This window comes from Lissotriton vulgaris, chromosome 3_1 (assembly GCF_964263255.1).
Source record: "Lissotriton vulgaris chromosome 3_1, aLisVul1.2, whole genome shotgun sequence".
NCBI lineage: Eukaryota > Metazoa > Chordata > Amphibia > Caudata > Salamandridae > Lissotriton > Lissotriton vulgaris.
In genome coordinates, this window is record NC_141689.1 from 1,423,362,908 (window position 1) to 1,423,378,795 (window position 15,888).

At 44.3% G+C, this 15,888-nt stretch overlaps 1 protein-coding gene across 1 annotated transcript in view; it reads right to left on the reverse strand.

Annotated features, from left to right (window-relative positions):
• LOC147727987 (estradiol 17-beta-dehydrogenase 11-like) overlaps positions 1 to 15,888 on the reverse strand; it is a 287,990-nt gene that overhangs the window by 158,304 nt on the left and 113,798 nt on the right. Inside the window, exon 2 of the mRNA XM_086961899.1 lies at positions 5,290 to 5,397. Within this exon, the coding sequence (XP_086818025.1) occupies positions 5,290 to 5,397 (108 nt within the window). The remainder of the gene's footprint in view (positions 1 to 5,289; positions 5,398 to 15,888) is intronic.

Here is a 15,888-nt window from a genome sequence, read left to right on the forward strand (position 1 = left end):
CAGAGGGGAGAAGGGTGCAAGGGGGATGGAGATGAAGTTAAAAATGTGCCCCCCCCCCGGAAACATTTCTGCGGATGCCCATGGAACGCACACTACTTTGTGAGAGAGAGTGGGGGAGAGTGGAGAGAGAGAGAGTGGAGAGAGAGTGTGGAGAGAGAGAGTAGAGAGCGAGAGTAGAGAGCGAGAGTAGAGAGAGAGAGTGGAGAGTGAGGGTGGAGAGAGAGTGGAGAGAGAGTGGAGAAAGAGTGGAGTGAGGCAGTGGAGAGAGAGTATAGAGAGAGTGGAGAGAGAGAGTAGCGAGAGAGTAGAGAGAGTCAGTGGAGAGAGAGTGGAGAGAGAGTAGAGAGAGTGGAGAGAAAGACAGTGGAGAGAGAGTAGAGAGAGAGTGGAGAGAGAGAGTGGAGAGAGAGAGTGGAGAGAGAGTAGAGAGAGAGAGTGGAGGGAGAGAGGATGGAGAGAGAGAGTGGAGAGAGAGCATGGAGAGAGAGTAGAGAGAGAGAGTGGAGAGGGAGTGGAGCTAGACAGTGGAGAGAGAGAGAGTGGAGAGAAAGACAGTGGAGAGAGAGTGGAGAGAGAGTAGAGAGAGTGGAGGAAAGACAGTGGAGAGAGAGTAGAGAGAGAGTGGAGAGAGAGAGTGGAGAGAGAGAGTGGAGAGAGAGTAGAGAGAGAGAGTGGAGGGAGAGAGGGTGGAGAGAGAGAGTGGAGAGAGAGCTTGGAGAGAGAGTAGAGAGAGAGAGTGGAGAGAGAGTAGAGAGAGAGAGAGTGGAGAGAGAGTGGAGCTAGACAGTGGAGAGAGAGAGAGTGGAGAGAGCATGGAGACAGTGGAGAGAGTGAGCAAGAGAGTGGAGAGAGAGAGTGGAGGGAGACAGTGGAGAGAGAGTGGAGAGAGAGTGGAGAGAAAGACAGTGGAGAGAGAGTAGAGAGAGAGTGGAGAGAGAGTAGAGAGAGAGAGTGTGGAGGGAGAGAGAGTGGAGGGAGAGAGAGTGGAGGGAGAGAGAGTGGAGAGAGAGAGTGGAGAGAGAGTAGAGAGAGAGAGTGGAGAAAGAGTAGAGAGAGAGAGAGTGGAGAGAAAGTGGAGCTAGACAGTGGATAGAGAGTGGAGAGAGAGGGAGAAAGTGGTGAGAGAGACAGTGAAGAGAGAGAGAGTGGAGAGAGAGAGAGAGAGAGAGAGAGAGAGAGAGAGAGAGAGAGAGAGAGAGTGGAGGGAGTGGAGCTAGACAGTGGAGAGAGAGAGAGAAAGTGGAGAGAGAGACAGTGTAGAGAGAGAGAGTGGAGAGAGAGAGTGGAGAGAGAGAGTGGAGAGAGAGAGTGGAAAGAGAGAGTGGAGAGAGAGAGTGGAGAGAGAGAGAGAGTGGAGAGAGAGAGAGAGGAGAGAGAGAGTGGAGAGAGAGAGGAGAGAGAGAGAGGAGATAGAGAGTGGAGAGACAGTGGAGAGACAGTGGAGAGAGAGTGGAGAGAGAGTGGAGGGAGACAGTGGAGGAGACAGTGGAGAGAGAGATAGAAGAGAGAGAGAGTGGAGAGAGAGAGTGGAGAGTGGAGAGAGAGAGAGAGGAGAGAGAGTGCATAGAGAGTGGAGAGAGAGTGGAGGGAGAGTGGAGGGAGACAGTGGAGGAAGACAGTGGAGGAGACAGTGCAGAGAGAGAGTGTGGAGAGAGTGGAGAGGGAGTGGAGAGAGAGTAGAAAGAGGGTGGAGAGAGTATATAGAGGGTGGAAAGAGAGTGAGACAGAGAGTGAGAGAGAGAGTGAGAGAGTGGAGTGAGAGAGTGGAGGGAGAGAGGGAGAGAGAGAGCGGAGAGAAAGAGAGAGTGGAGAGAAAGTAGAGAGAGAGTGTGAAGGGAGAGAGGGTGGAGAGAGTGGAGAGAGAGTGGGGAGAGAGTGGGGGGAGAGTGGAGAGAGAGTAGAGAGAGTGGAGGGAGACAGTGGAGGGAGATAGTGGAGAGAGAGTGGAGAGAGAGTAGGGAGAGAGAAAGTGGAGAGAGAGACAGTGGAGAGAGAGTGGAGAGACAGTGGAGATGGAGTGGACAGAGTTGAGAGAGAGAATGGAGAGAGAGAGAGAGTTGAGAGAGAGAGAGACTGACTGACTGACTGACTGAGAGACTGAATACTGACTGACTGAGAGACTGACTGGCTAGGAAACTGACAGAGAGAGAGAGCAAGATTGGCTGACTAAGAGAGTGACTGACTGACTAACAGAGAGAGAGAGAGACTGATTGAGAGTGAGACTGACTGGCAGAGATAGAGACTGACTGAGGTAGAGAGATACTGACTGACTGAGGTAGAGAGATACTGACTGACAGAGAGAGAGGCAGAGACTGACTGACTGAGAGAGACTGACTGACTGAGAGAGACTGACAGAGAGAGAGAGAGACTGACTGAGAGGGGGACTGACAGGGAGAGAGAGAGAGAGACTGACTGAGGTAGAGAGAGAATGACTGACTGAGAGAGACTGACTGACTGGGAGAGAGAGAGACTGACTGGGAGAGAGCGAGACTGGCTGACAGAGAGAGAGACTAAGAGAGAGAGAGAGACTGGGAGACTTACTGGCTGAGAGAGAGACTGTCAGAGAGAGAAAGACTAACAGAGAGAGAGACTGACTGAGAGAGAGATTGACTGACCAGAGACTGACAGAGAGAGAGACTGACGGACAGAGAGAACAGAAACTAAAGAGGGCCCATGGAGCTTTGTTTACTTTTCTGTTGTCTCCATTTCTTGCTCTTTCCATAACACCTCAAGCAGTAAATAAGAGGCCGTCGAAAGTCCAAGGTTAGACACGCCTGTGATGTCACTGGGTGTGAAAGGGAGTGACATGTCGCTTTTGTCACCCATAACATTTTGGCGAATCGATGTCCATGAGGGTCCGGACCCCCTCTTCCGGGGCCCCCACCTACGCTCCCTGCACAGGGCCACCATGAGCCTAGAGCCGGCCCTGCTACTAATCTCTTCCAACTGAAGGAGATTGAGAGCGCAATTAATTTTATTACTCCTGCAAAGGCAGCAGGACCAGTTGGCATCCCAGGCGATCTGATTCTTTTAGAACCGCAGAAGTGGGCTCATTATCTTCTGCTTTTAATCAATGCTATATTAAAAGGAGTGGAAGTTCCCAAGTCTTGGAAAGGGGCAGAGGTTGTACCTATATATAAAAAGGGAGACTGCCAGGACCCTACTAACTATAGGCCTATTAGCCTATTCGATGTCATTCAGAAAGTGGTTGGTAGAGCCCTCTTAAACAGGATCCAACCCTCCTGATTGCAGACGACACTCTCCTAATTTCGAAAACCCAGATAGGACTCCAGAAACTTCTCACCCGCTTTCAATTGTTTTGTACATAAAGGAGCCTAATAATAAACACCTCAAAGACTAAGTCTATGGCTTTTAATCCAGGGAAACATTTTAGAAGCAAACTTACCTTCAAAGGTTCTCTCTTAGAGTGATTCCATTCGTTCGATTATCTAGGCATTAGGCTATCCGATAAAATGCAATGGGGGTTTCACCTGGACAAAATGTTACTTAACCATAAGCAGGTGGTGGGTGCTCTTGGCAGAGACCAATGTTTATCCTCAACTAGACTGGTAGCTCCAGCCATAGCAGTTTATGAAGGAAAGGCTGTGAGTTCAACAATGTATGGCGCAGAACTCTGGGGTTTCGAAAAAATTGAAGAGATTGGCAGATCAGAGAATACATTTTTTAGAGATCTGGAATCCCACCCTATTAGCACACTACTTAAGCCTTTATTTTCTGACATGGGCAGACGCCCTTTTAGTGATACGGCTTCTTTTATTTTGGGTAAGATTAAGGCGCATCCCAGAACTTCATAACTATGCGATTGGTCTTTCCGAGCTCATTACCTTGGATACCAATAAAAGGGTCAAATGGCTCAGGGATCTAAGGGACATGCTGACAAAATTGGGACTAGATGAATCCTGGGCTAACCAGCTCCCTCCGACTAAGACCGAGATCAAAAAGATCTATTGGAGCTGGGTTAACCAACAAGATTTACATAACCCAAAGCTGAGAAGATTAACCGATGAGTTTCTGCAGCACAAACTGGTTGGATCCTTTGAATTATACTTAGATCTTATCAGGATACCTAAAGACAGGGCATTGTATATGCAGTTTAGATTTGGGTCTCTAGTGCTAAATACCACACTGGCTAAATGGGATCCATCAAAACGCTCTTTAGCTAACTGCCCTTGCTGTGATGCTCAGCAAGAAACTGTAGCCCATTTATTTTTTGTTTGCCCAGCCTATAAACAGGCTAGGACCAAATGGCTCAAGCCTGTATTTACTCAACTGGGTACTAGAAACCATCTTGTTGCTCTAAGTATTCTGAGATCTGACTCATCTAGGTTTTTGTTTGTATGTGGTGTTGCCAAATATCTGGGTTGTGCTTGGATTGTTCGCATAAAAGCACAAAACAAGAAAGAAAGTTCAAACAAGTAGCATCTAACTTAGGGCCAGTAGAGCAAGTTTAGATACAGGATAGAGTTGTAATGCATTGTTGATTAATTAACAAGTGCGAGCTATATGTATTAGCAACCATATGTATTTCTAATCTTAATCTCTGTCTAGTAAATAGGAAAAGATGTTTAATTTTAGAGTGCTTTGTATAGCAAGATTTTAAATGTTTGAACTATATGTAAATTGTAAATACTTATCTTTTTATAATACGATTGTAGAATGCTTTTATGATACTTGCTATAGAATAAAGGTAATTTGAATTTGAATTTGATACTGCAAATACTGTGATCACTATAGGTAGGTCGTGAAGCTCTATGTAGGGGGGTTTCATGTGGGGCTTATTTACAAGCCCCTTGCGCAGCCAGCACGTCACTTTTAACATGGGGAAAAAGTGACATACGGGCGGTGATAGAGGCTTGGAAATAAGTCCTAGGATTTTTGCAGCACTTTTAATTTTTTCGAAAAAAATTAAAAAAGATTGCCAAAATTCATTCCATTTTCAGATTTCCGATAAAAACGATTTTAAAGTAAACCTGGGAGTAAATAGCACATACCTCCCAGATCAACTACCCAGATAAACTAGCAATCAAGTACACACATTGCAAACTAGCAGAAACAACTGCTCCAGGGAATACATGTGGGAGAAATAGGAAGCACAACAAAGAACGTGGAGGTCAATAAACGAGATCTCCGCAAGGTTTTGATTGTGTAATACAAACTGTGCATACCCCTACCATAAATAGCATATTATGCTGATTTAGCACAGCTGTGTGCAAGCTCGTCTGGCTGTAATGTGAGTGTATGTATATGTTTATGACACCGGATTGTTACCTTCTCTGCTGTCCTATAGATGTCTTCCCGTTGAGCACAGTCCACCACGTAAGTATGAACAGTTGCACCCAGCCTCTTGCATTGTTCCGCCGTTTCCTGGACACCATCCTGAACATTCAGGAAGGAAAGAACATGATTTAAATATTCATAGGTGGCACTGAAGTTTGCGTTATGCTTTACAGAAATTCAAAAAAATGAAAGTGACTCAAAACACACACATCTCTGTATTTGTTGCAACACCCTCTCCATAGATTTCTCAAGAGTCCCTGAGACCAAAATATTTATGTGGGATTGTTTTAATTGTAGTACTAAAACCTAAACAGCTTGTTTTGAAAGCAAAGGCATGCAAAGTTTAGGTTACAAAAAAATACATTTTTAAGGCATTAAAAATCATGTTAGTTACATTGAAATTGGACTAGAGCTCGGGGCAGAGTATATGATATACCAACAGCAAAGTTTGTTTTCAGTTACCGAGATTACCAAATGGCATTTTGAGCACTTCACGCAGCTAACTATAGTACCCAGGAGAGCCAGACATTATCCATGAATGTACAACCATTATTTTATTAATTTGTTTATTTTTATTTACACAGCTCCTCTTCTGCACACAACAGAGCACCCAGAAGTGAGTGAGCAAACTCAAAAAAGTGTTGACAATGGATCGACTTTAAACAAGCACATGAACACAGACACACAACATACACACACACACTTGCCTTGGTGAAACGTATTCAAATATCCTCACGCAGAAGCCTACCTACAGACATCTACGCACACAAAGCAACAAACCAATAGCCACCCACGCTCTCGGACCAAAATACATCAGTCAAGAGCCCCATCTTTCTGGATTGTGTAGAAATTTATGCTATTCTAAGACCAACTGAAGGACCTAGATGCGACTGGAGAGCGTAAAGGAGGGACCGAAAGAGAAGGGATGCCAAGGAGCCTTGTGAATGGAATCAGTAGTCGGTGGAAAAGAAGAACCGGAATAGAGAATTAGGGGCCATATTATCAAGAAAGGGCGATACACTATTGCTGCTTTTATCGGCAGGAAACTGCCGCTAAAGCAGCAATAATGGGCTTGATAATATGCCCTTGTGAATTCCCATAGAAGCCCAGGTTAACACCAGAACCTGGGCTTCTATGGGAATTCACAAGGGCATATTATCAATCCCATTATCGCCGCTTTAGCGCAGTTTCCTGCCGATAAAAGCAGCAATAATGTATCGCCCTTTCTTGATAATATGGCCCTGTGTTTTTAGATGACTCCTCTCTCTCCTCCAGAGTACCTGGGGATACATGGCTCACAAGGAACTTGGAGTGGGCTATATTTCTGATGTTCTCGACCGCCACCCCTTACTCAGGTGGTTATCGGTCTGGGAAGCGAGCAGACCTTCCATGAATAAAAGCCCTATAAGGGATTATTTGAAACTGGATGAGGTACACCGGATGGAATGGTTGAGCTACATCAAATCGATGTTTTATGCTCTTCGGTGATCCGGCTTGTTAATTGTTTATTTCAGGCACAAGCCCATAAAACACCTTATTCAATAAATAAATAAAAATACTTGCAGATACAACTGTAATTTAAAAGCAAAATATATTACATCTGACATTATGATACAGTGTTTAAAACTACGTCGTAAAAGAATTAAAATAAATACTTGCAAATTTCAGCAATCCCAACAGTCAACCATACACAATTCAATAGGTACTCTAAAGCGATAGAGTAAAATTCCCACTGTTTTCCTTGTTCGCCAGACAGCATGCAGGTAGCTGCTAATACTTAGTGCAATCGAGGGGCTACAATCTGTCCTTATGATTCTGATGGCTTCGCTATAGTGTCTCACACCCAAGGAAATACAGATGGGTCTAAGCCCGGACCTCCTGGCTTAAATGCAAGCAGGACAGATAAATGGTACGGGCTCTACATTTTCCGAATTACGATCGCAGAATGGACAATTTTGAGATTTGGAGTGTTTGGACCTCAATTTATAGGTAAATATATTAAAAGGCATTGTGCCTACTCTAAGTTTTAAAAGTAATGTATGCGCCAAAGGTGCTACATGTGTATCTATGTACATTTCAAGTTTGGGAGTCGGTTTAAATGATAAAATATCTTCAACCAGCCCGCCCGCCTTGTCGTTTTGGTGGTAGGAGTTAGTCAGGCTGGTCCAATATTTCTCTTTGACCGCTGAATTCTGCCTTTACTAGGGATGGATTGGACCAATATCCGCCCATTCCCAATTGCTGTTTAATATAATGGAGCCATGGGAAGAAGTTATTGTTCTTTAGGCTGGCAACCTTCTCTAAAGCTCTTCTATACGAAGCCAATTCAGGGGCAGACTACAGTCTAACCAAGAAGAGGAGCGGCTTCAGCCTAGTCGGATCTCTGATCCTTTTAAGACCCTAATCTAAAAACATTGAATTAGTCTGGGTGCTACTTGGCATTTTGAATAATGATTTAATGAGACTATTCTCTTTAGAAATCATCCCGCTCAGATTTCCTATACCCCACATTTCTGAGCTGTAAAGGCATGTAGATTGGGCCTTTGCCCTATAGATCTTTAGCTGGAGATACTGACTTCAGGGTGGTACTTTTGTAGTGTTTTATAGCTACAGAAGTGTTATCAAGAAGGGACAATTCTAATTTCCGTTTTTGGGTCTTCCATTTGGTAGATTCAGCAACCCTAACTCTCAAGTAGTCAAATTGATCTACCTGTTGGAGTTTAGTTCCTCTCATATGGAATCCCCCTTCATAATATCTGTGTGCTTACAGGCCATTATGTTTGTTTGAGAAGTGTTTACTTCCAGTCCTCGAAAGTCACAGTAGTCAGTGAAGCTATCCAAAAGATTCTGCGCCCGGATGGAGAGCAAGATAGTATCACAGCATCATCCGCGAATAATAATGCAGGAATAGACAAACTCCCCAGTTTGGGGCAATCGTAGAAAAGTCAATCATATCATTTATGTAGGGAAAACCGTGTCGGCGAGCACCCATCCCTGTGGCACACCGCGATTGATGGGAATGTGGTGTGTGAACTTCCTCCCTTTCCCTCACCTTACTTGGGCAAAGTTCCCATTATGAAGCCTGATGAGAACATCCAGTAGGCTAGGTTCTACACCCATTCCTGCCAGGGTGTGCCATAATTTGTGTCTGGGAACAAGGTCGAAGGCGGCCCTCAGATCTGCAAATGCTGCGTAAAGATATTTGTTAGCGAGCTAACTTATTTAAAAAATCTGAATGTGCTACCAGGGCAGATTTGAAATGGACTAAATCTAGCGTCCTGGCCTACAGAAAAGACAGGAGGGAGTTGGAACAGGTAGTGAAACCTAGAGTGTTTGCACAAGCCCTTCTAATCTACCCCACACATGGAGCCCTATCTGATCATACAAGCCATCGATATGTTTTGACCAGATTTAGGCTAAGCAAGATACATTGCTTGCTTGAGGTGCAGAGAGGCTGGCATCATGTCGGTAGTTTGGCCCCCTGTGGGTGTGATTCAAGTTCTGTACAGGACACATTGCACGTTATACTAATCTCTAGGTTCCACACTCATTTGAGGGTCAAATTTATAGTCCCACGTTTCAAGGGTTTAAATTTTGCCCAATCCAGACCAGCCTTTTTTTTTTACATGTATCTACAGAGCATATTTGTTTTTCTCAGGTCGTTTCTTTGAGTGGGGGCATTAAATTGAAGCTATCAATGAATTTTCTTTAGCTTTAGAACGTGTGTTGCAGAATTAATTTCTCACAGTTTATTCTGTGTTTTTTTTAAATCTATGTACTTGGTTTTTATCATGATTTTATTGCTTTATTATCAAGTTACGTATATTTATTGTGCCTGTATGCTTCATTTTTTTTATAAACCGAATAAAAGGATTATGACTGACTGAGAAGCAGGAATGCCCTGCTCTTCTGGTAGACGCTGCAGCTAAGGTGAAATCACAAGCCTTTGGCATCTTGGGGGAATAGGCATTTTGATAGATCACTTTCTTTTCTCCTTCCACTGAGGGGCACACTATTTTGAAAAGCACATCTCTCACCTGTTTGGTGAATTTATTGTCCTTCTCTTGGGGAATCTCTGTATCAGGACTACAATGATTACCCCTTCTGAAAAGCATTGCGTCTTTGGTTCACATCCTTGCTTTTCATATGAGACCATCTATGCCAAGTTAGTCGGTAGAAATGAGGAAGCCGACAAGGGAAAAGGATTGCAATAAAGGAAACAATGGAGCAAATAAAATGGGTATAAAAACAAAGGAGTGGCAAACTGCATACTTACTTGTTAACAAATAAAATGTGCCTTGACATTACATTAAATGAAAAATAAAACAGAATGTTGTAGTTGCTCCTATTCATTTGGGTTTTTCTTATTGTTCCAAACATATACTTGACACTTCTGTGCAACTGGTCAGAATATTCGGGCAGTAGAGCTACCAATGGCAACACTGCTACCACACCTTCCGTTTTCCCTCTTCATTTAGATTTCCGCATTTTGGATGGTTGATAATGTATTTTTGTTTTACTGTTTTGTAAAATCCCTTTTTCTCTCTTTTCGCATGCTCACTCTGCCCAGATTAATTCAGATTGTACCACAAAACAATTGCACTTGGAAACAATAGGTTCCAGAGCAATGAACTTGGAATGTCAAAGCAAACACATATATCAAGACACTGCCTGTGTTTACTATGCTTTATTTGTGGTCCTGTTTTCACACAAGTTCAATATTTTGACCATTTGGTAACCAGAATAGCAACCACTACACAATACCTTTTTTAATATCTTAACTACCTGCATATTTTATTTTTCTTGCTGACTAATGCTTCCATGCAACACATCACTGGTGATGAAAACAAGGTGCACAAACCATAATTGATGTTGTGCTGTCTGGACTACATTAGGCTAACAGAGTCCAAATTTGAAAAACAAAACGCTTAATACAAAAACCAGGGGCCTCATTTATGAAAAGTGATGCATCGCTGCGTGAAAACAGCGATGCGTCACTTTTCACTGCGCACTCCTTGCGACACCAATGATGCGTCATATTTAATGTATGACGCATCATGTCGCAAGGACTTACAGATACGTCAGTATTTCTGACGTATCTGTAAGCGCAAAAGTGACGCATTGCTGGAGTGTGTCACAAAAGTGACGCAACTCCAGCAAAGCGTCCTTTCACATGGGGAAAGCCCCATGGGAAAGGGCTTGCGTCAGTCTTACCCCTGCTGTGAGGCAGGCGCAAGATTTTGACGCAACAGCATCCTAAAAGTGACGCAGTGAAATCTCATAGATTTCACTGCGTCACTATTACGAGGCTTTTTGCGGGGGAACGCCCCCTCTGCACACATTATACCTGACGCAGGTATAATGTGGCGCAGGGGTTTAAAAAGTGGCGCATCTACCTAGATGCGTCACTTTTTAAATATGGCGCAACAAGGCGCATTTTTACACCGCTGATGCGTCACAAAAAGTGACGCACCGGCGGCACAAAACTGACGCAAGGCCTCATAAATAAGGGCCCTGGAGTCTAGAATGCTGCTGCCAGACAAGTTCTTAGGATGAACAGACAGGACCCCCATTACACCTGCTCTTAAGCCCCTGGACTAACTACCAGTTCAAGAAGAATATTCTCCAAAGCACTCACCTTTGCGCGCAAGGTAATTCGCAGCACTGGATCAAGTTTTCTCAAAAACAAATTTATTCTCAACAGTCAAAAGCGAGACCTCAGATGAAGAGTGGCTTAACTACCAACCATCCTGCCTTTCAGAACAACCCAGATAGGTGATGGCTGTTCCTAGTACACACATGCAAACTAAGAAGCAGAATACCCAGGGAAATGAGGACAACCAACAACCATCTCAAATTCGGCAAGAAATAAAAACAAAGCTTGTTCCAAAATAACTCGCCTCTCAAATGTATGACATTGCTTAAAGAGATCTACTAACATTCTGTATGACTATCTGAACAGGATATCTGGATGTGCCACCATGGACTATATGGATCAGAATCCTAATATTTTAGGCATTCATATCTTAGAGGGTTCTGGAAAGAACTTCTTTAGAAGGGTCACAACTACTGAAGGATTTGCCACTTACTCCTACATTCATGATAAGCCTATTTACTCCAGTGAATGTCTTTGTTCTTCTTCCTTTAGCATCAGTGCCAGTCAGTCAAAAAAGTTTATTCAATTATACCTGAAAATCATAAAAGTAAATACAAAATATAACAAAAATGCTTGAAACATTAAAATCCATACTCTTTCAGCATTATACAGTACATTTCAAAAAGAAACCAACAGCAAAGATGGTTTCACTATCAGTAATAGTTCGTAAGTTGTTCAAAGCTTACTGATGAATCCTAATATTGTTGGTAGTCAATATAAAACCCTTTTATCATAAAAGGAATTTCATATACAAAAAATAGTGCAGTGTATCAATGTCTGGAAGAATGTACCATCACAGGGACAGGTAAACGAGCTGTCACATTATACTGCCCTAGAAGAAAACAAATGAATGTGTGAAGGGTGCCCGTCCTAAATCTAAGCAACAGAGCCTACTCCCATTGGCTAGGTACAAGTGATAAATAGGGCGCCATTCCCTGGATGGTTTTATACTGAAAATACTGCTATTAGTCAGTTTATTAGCGAGATCCTTACGGTCCCTATCCTTACACTCAAATTCTATAAAAGTGGACTTCAACCATGATTTCTCTTGTTTCACTATCAAACTTTAGTCTGTAAAGAGACAGAGTGACAACATTTGCCAAACATCGGCTAATATAAAATAGCCAGGGAACATTCACCCCTAAGTCACATCTAATACAATCTCTAACAACTCGTTGTTTGAAAGTGGCATGTGAAAAAGCCCAAAATAGAAAGCCACAACATTGAGAGGGTGATATAAGACCTTCTATATAGGTTAACCCAAGTTCTGTGTGATAAGTGAAGTTTGGACAGTTAGTAGGTTGTGAAACAAGCCTCTGACAAAAAAGATTTTCTTTGCTTTGAATACACAAATCTTGATCGAAAACCCAAACACCCGCCCCATATACATGGCCACAGATATACATTGAGCACTATAAATCCCTAAAAATCCGGCAGTGGATTTACCACCGCAGTAGGAGTGAGACAAAAAAGGGGGTCAATAGACTGCATAAGTTTCTGACATCTGGCTCTGATGTTAGGACACCATGAGCCAGAAGCATCAAACCAGACACCTAAGTAGGGAAAACTAGAGACTTTGAACTATGAGCAAGAATTAATATTTATTTATTTATTTTGAAGCTTATAAAGCGCACAGCTACCCCCATTGGGGGTGTCCCGGCGCTGCAGATTGCAAGCTAGCGGAAAGGTTACTAGGGGATGGTAAATAACCATGTTTTGAGTTTGAGTCGGAACATGGGCTCTGAGTCAATGAACCTAAGATCCAGTGGGAGGCTGTTCCAGAGTCTAGCTGTGACTACTGCGAATGCTCTGCCCCCACTCCTGGCAAGGGGAAATCTGGGAATCATCAGAAGGCGTAGACTATTTGATCGTAAAGATCTGACAGACTGAGAAAGTATAAGTCTCCTACACAAATAGCCAGGACCTAACCCATTAAGGGCGCGAAAGGCTAAGATCAAAGCTTTGAACTCAATGCGGCGGGCAATGGGAAGCCAGTGAAGTTTTTTCCGATACGAGGCAACCGATTGACGAAGTGGAATATTACCAATTAGCCGTGCATTGCATTTTGCACAATTTGCAAACGTTCAACTTGGTAAAGAGGAGCGCCTACATAAAGACTATTGGCATAGTCTAAATGAGACGTGATCAGGGCATGCACAGTGGTCTTACGGGAGTCCAGCGGGAGATAGGGGAAGATCTTCCTAATCATACGCATTTTACCAAAACAGGCCGAAGTGACCTTATTGATCTGAGATTGACAGGACAAAGCGTTATCGAATTGGAAGCCTAAGTTGCGGGCAGTTTGAACCGGAACCGGAGGGGGATTTAGCTCAGCAGGCCACCACTGAATAGCAGGCAGTGGATCTTTTTGGTTAAAGAATAAAACCTCGGTTTTATCAGCATTTAGTACAAGGTGGTTAGAAACCATCCAGGAGCTGATGTTACTGAGGCAGAGGCGAAAGTTGGAGAAGTTGGAGTCAGAATGATCTCTGAAGGAAAACACCAGCTGAGTATCGTCAGCGTAAGAGATCACTCTGACCCCCCAAGATTCAACCACTGTGGCCAAAGGGCCTAGATAGGCATTCAAAAATAAAGGGCTGAGCGCCGAACCCTGAGGCACTCCGCAAAGAAGCGGCTTTTCCTCGGATTCAAAGGGCCGAAGAAATACCTTCTGAGTGCGACCAGAAAGGAACGATCGAATCCATGTGAGCACAGAACCACCGATTCCCAGCTGTCTTAGCCGGCTCAGTAGTATTTCATGGGACACAGTATCAAAAGCGGCGGACAGGTCGAGGAGGACCAACATGGCCTCCTCGCCCCTGTCCACACACTCACGGATAGTCTCCGAGACTTCTAGGAGCGCAGTCTCGGTACTGTAGCCGGTTCGAAACCCAGACTGCGAGTCATGTAGCAACTGGTTGGCTTCCAGATAATCTGCCAGTTGCGTCTGAGCCACCTTCTCGAGGATTTTAGCCGGTTTAGGTAGAAGGGAAATCGGGCGATAGTTACATAATTGTAAGGGGTCGGCATCAGTTTTTTTTCAAAATAGGAACCAGCATAGCCTGTTTCCAAGCCATGGGAAATTGACCTGAACGAAGCGAGGAATTCCAAATGGAAAGGAGGGGGCTGAGCAAAATAGGGGCCAGATTGCCCATCACCTTGGCCGGGGCTGGATCAAGCGGAGATCCAGATTTGCCCTGGATGAATAGTTTTGTAGCAATTTCTGGGGAGAGCTCTTTAAAAGAGTTCAGAACACCTTTATGAGAGTCAATATCCTTCATCAAAGGGGAGGGAGGGACAGACTCAAATGAGGAGGATAATTTAATGATTTTATTCTGGAAGAAATCCGATAGGCCATTGCAAAGGGCCTGGCTGGCAGGGCTCTGGGAAGACAAGGCGGGAGGGTTAGAAAAGTCCTTTACTATCTTAAAAATCGTTTTAGTAGAGTTCTCGGCTCTCTTAATTTGCTGAGAGAAAAAATCTCTCATTGTGGAACGTTTCAGCTTTTGAAATTTATTCAGAGCAGTCTTATAGATAATTTTAGACTCAGAGTCATATTTCTGCCGCCATTTACGTTCAAGATGTTTACAGCGGCTCTTTTCCTCTTTCAATAAGGGGGAGAACCAAGGGGCAGAGGGTCTAGCTCTAGTAGAGGTGATGGGTTTTAGAGGGGAGATGGCATCTATCGCATCTAAGAGAGAGGAGTTATATTTCGACACTTCCTCATTAAGATCCTCAACAGAGGGGTCAAATTGATAGATGAAATGAGGGGCCACGGAGTCACAGGTGACTTTGTGCCATTTTCGTCCACTCTCCCCGTTCTGAGTAGAAAAGAGGGGAAGTGAAGGGACGGTAAGATTAAATGGGAGAAGGTAATGATCCGACCAAGTAAGGGGAAGTGAAGGGAGGGTAATAATCCCGGGATGATTGGAAAATATCAGGTCAAGAGTGTGCCCTGCTACATGGGTCGGGCCCCGGATTAATTGGGATAGGGTTAATCCTTGTAAGGTCTCGATTAGATGAGAAACTCGAGAGCAAGCAGGGTTGTCCGCATGTAAATTAAAATCTCCTAGCACAGTGAAGGAAGCATGTCTGAGAGAAAAGTCCGCAATCATGTGCAGCAGTGCGGCCATAGAGGAAGTAGAAGCATTAGGAGGGTTATAGACCAAGATACCAGCAAGAAGAGTGGTGGCTGAGTCCGAGATCGTAAAGTATAGGGCTTCAATCATTCCCAAATTGGTGAGTTTCTTGATAGTAACATTGAGGTGTGATTTTAAAATTATGGCTAATCCACCTCCGATTTTTGCATTGTCACGGTTGATACCTACTAATCGATACCCGGGAGGAGTGGCCAAGTGTCTATCCGGTTTAGACGTATCTTTAAGCCAGGTTTCTGTGAGGAATAAATAATCCCAGGCATAGGTATCAAGAGCCAACCATATCTCGCTAGTAGGACGAGGTAAAGAGCGACAGTTAAGTAGAGCAGCTTTTAGTATCGGAGGGCAGTTCTGGGCTTTAGACAATTTTGAGACTTGAGAGATGCGATTAGCAAGAGGGGCGAGGGTGAACTCGCAGCAGCTGCAGTTAAAAGGCAGCAGCTCTAGGCTAAGTGGACAACAAACTGAGCAGGGGGAGCAGATGCCTTTTCTGAACTGATGGAGCTGGGCGCTCGACCAGCAGATTTTAGATGGTAAAGTGGTAGGGGGACCGGCACTAGGCACGGGCCAGGCGCGGACGGGCGCAGAGGGGCTTGCCTTAGGCGCGCCTTCGGCGCGCCATCGGCGCGCCCGCTGCGCCCGTCCGCTGCGCGGACGGGAAGTCCCCTTCTTTATATCCATAGTGGAGGAGGGTGGGAGGCGTCCACGAGCTGGAGGGCTATCCTGCCTCCCCCTAAGATGGCGGATGAGCCCTGTGACCCCGCCGTCAGCGCTTGA